The following is a 1,813-nucleotide window of genomic DNA, read 5'->3' as shown; positions in this document are numbered from 1 at the left end:
ATGTATCATAATTGAAAAATCAAGATCAAAGTGGCACAAGCTCCAAACTATAGAGACTATTAGTGTAATTCGTCTTTTTTTTTTTTTTTCAAACCTTATGAAAAATAATTTATTCCTAAAAAGTAATTTTGTGTCTATTTTTTTATCTCTAAAAACTTAATTTATTATAATCAGCATCGATTCTTAGCATTTGATTACAAATTCTAGACTGTTTCTTGTAGAGGAGAGCATGGCCCACTTCGGATTTGTAAAGTTAATCCTCAAATTATTCATTTCTCCTATGTTTATATTCTCAATGGAACAATTTTTTATTGTAGGAAAGGGAGGAATCTCATCGCAAGTACTCATCGCCATCATTGTTCCAGTTGGAGCCTCTGTTTTGCTTTTCATCATAGGCTTTTGTTTCCTACGCAGGAAAGCAAAGACGAAACGTGATGATACTAAAGAAGATAGTGGTAATAAAAATAAAAATAAAAAATGATACACAATTCATGCCTGAAATGTTGACACTGTCATTCTTTAAAAATGAAAACGCTTTCACAAGCTTTTGCTTTAAAATGATCAGGAATGATACAATCAACACCTGGCATGTCACTTTGTATTAATTTTTTTATACAAATTTTTGTTTATATAGCATTAATCATCAATAAATTCATTACATTTATCTTTTGATTTGTCCAGCTGTGAATGAAATCACAACAGTTGAGTCCTTGCAATATGATTTTGGTACGATTCAAGCAGCCACAAACAACTTCTCTGATGATAACAAAATTGGTGAAGGAGGATTTGGTCATGTCTACAAGGTAAGATGTTGCATTTAATTATACTAGATTTGATTTATTCAAAAATATATATATAACATTTAATTCTAAGATTTCAATGAATGCCGTATATTCACAGGGTAAACTTATTAATGGAGAAGAGATAGCTGTCAAGAGGCTATCGCAAAACTCCGGGCAAGGTGGAGAAGAATTTAAGAATGAAGTTTTGCTGGTAGCTAAGCTTCAACATAGAAATCTAGTGAGACTACGAGGATTTTGCTTGGAAGGAAAAGAGAAGATACTCATTTATGAATTTATGCCCAACAAAAGCCTTGACCGCATTCTATTCGGTTTGGAAAATCTAAACAACTCTAGTTCTTAATAGCACTTTACATTTGGTTTCATAAAAACACATGATTGTGATGAGTGTGATCTTTGATTGTATGCATTCTTGTGCTCGTGTTTCCATTCAAATTGTGTGACATTAACACATTTTGTAACCAATTGCTTATTGATAACTTGAACATTTATTATGATCAATCGACAGATTCACAAGAGCATGGACAATTGGATTGGCCAAAACGTTATAAGATTATTGAAGGGATAGCTCGAGGGATGCTCTATCTTCATGAAGATTCCTAACTTAGAATTATACACTGTGATCTCTGTTGGGAAAAACTACTTACATTACATAATTTCACATTGCATATCACAAAATTATGAGATGAACAAAACAAACCTTCAATCCCAGGAAAAATAACATGCTGAATAAAATACAGATAAAATATAAAATGGTTAAAGGAAGCAAACCGAAGCCTGTGTGATACCACAGTCTCCTTAAAATAGATTCGCCGCCTCACCGTTGGGTGCTGGAGGTACGCCGGCGTCTACTTCCCAGGATACGGCGATTTTTACCATCTACAACAGAAGCACCTTCTGATTAGCTTAGCGAACGGACAACGGCAGCACTCTCTCTCAAGAAGAAAATTATAGGAGAAGTAGACTGACGGTGTATGGATGTCAAGGAAAAATTCTATCTATCTTTTCAAGGA

General features: G+C 33.7%; 1 protein-coding gene across 1 annotated transcript; it reads left to right on the top strand.

The window, feature by feature from the left end:
• Positions 1-280: 280 nt before the first annotated feature.
• LOC145798868 (cysteine-rich receptor-like protein kinase 10) lies at positions 281-1,427 on the top strand. Its single transcript, XM_082888105.1, has 4 exons — positions 281-455; positions 682-803; positions 901-1,111; positions 1,309-1,427. The coding sequence occupies exons 1-4, from the start codon at positions 281-283 to the stop codon at positions 1,401-1,403; spliced, it is 603 nt and encodes a 200-aa protein (XP_082744231.1). The 3' UTR covers positions 1,404-1,427.
• Positions 1,428-1,813: the final 386 nt, after the last annotated feature.

The sequence above is a fragment of the Camellia sinensis genome, chromosome 9 (genome assembly GCF_055761805.1).
Source record: "Camellia sinensis isolate YWXY chromosome 9, ASM5576180v1, whole genome shotgun sequence".
Lineage (NCBI taxonomy): Eukaryota > Viridiplantae > Streptophyta > Magnoliopsida > Ericales > Theaceae > Camellia > Camellia sinensis.
This window is presented reverse-complemented; position numbering and strand designations above follow the sequence as displayed.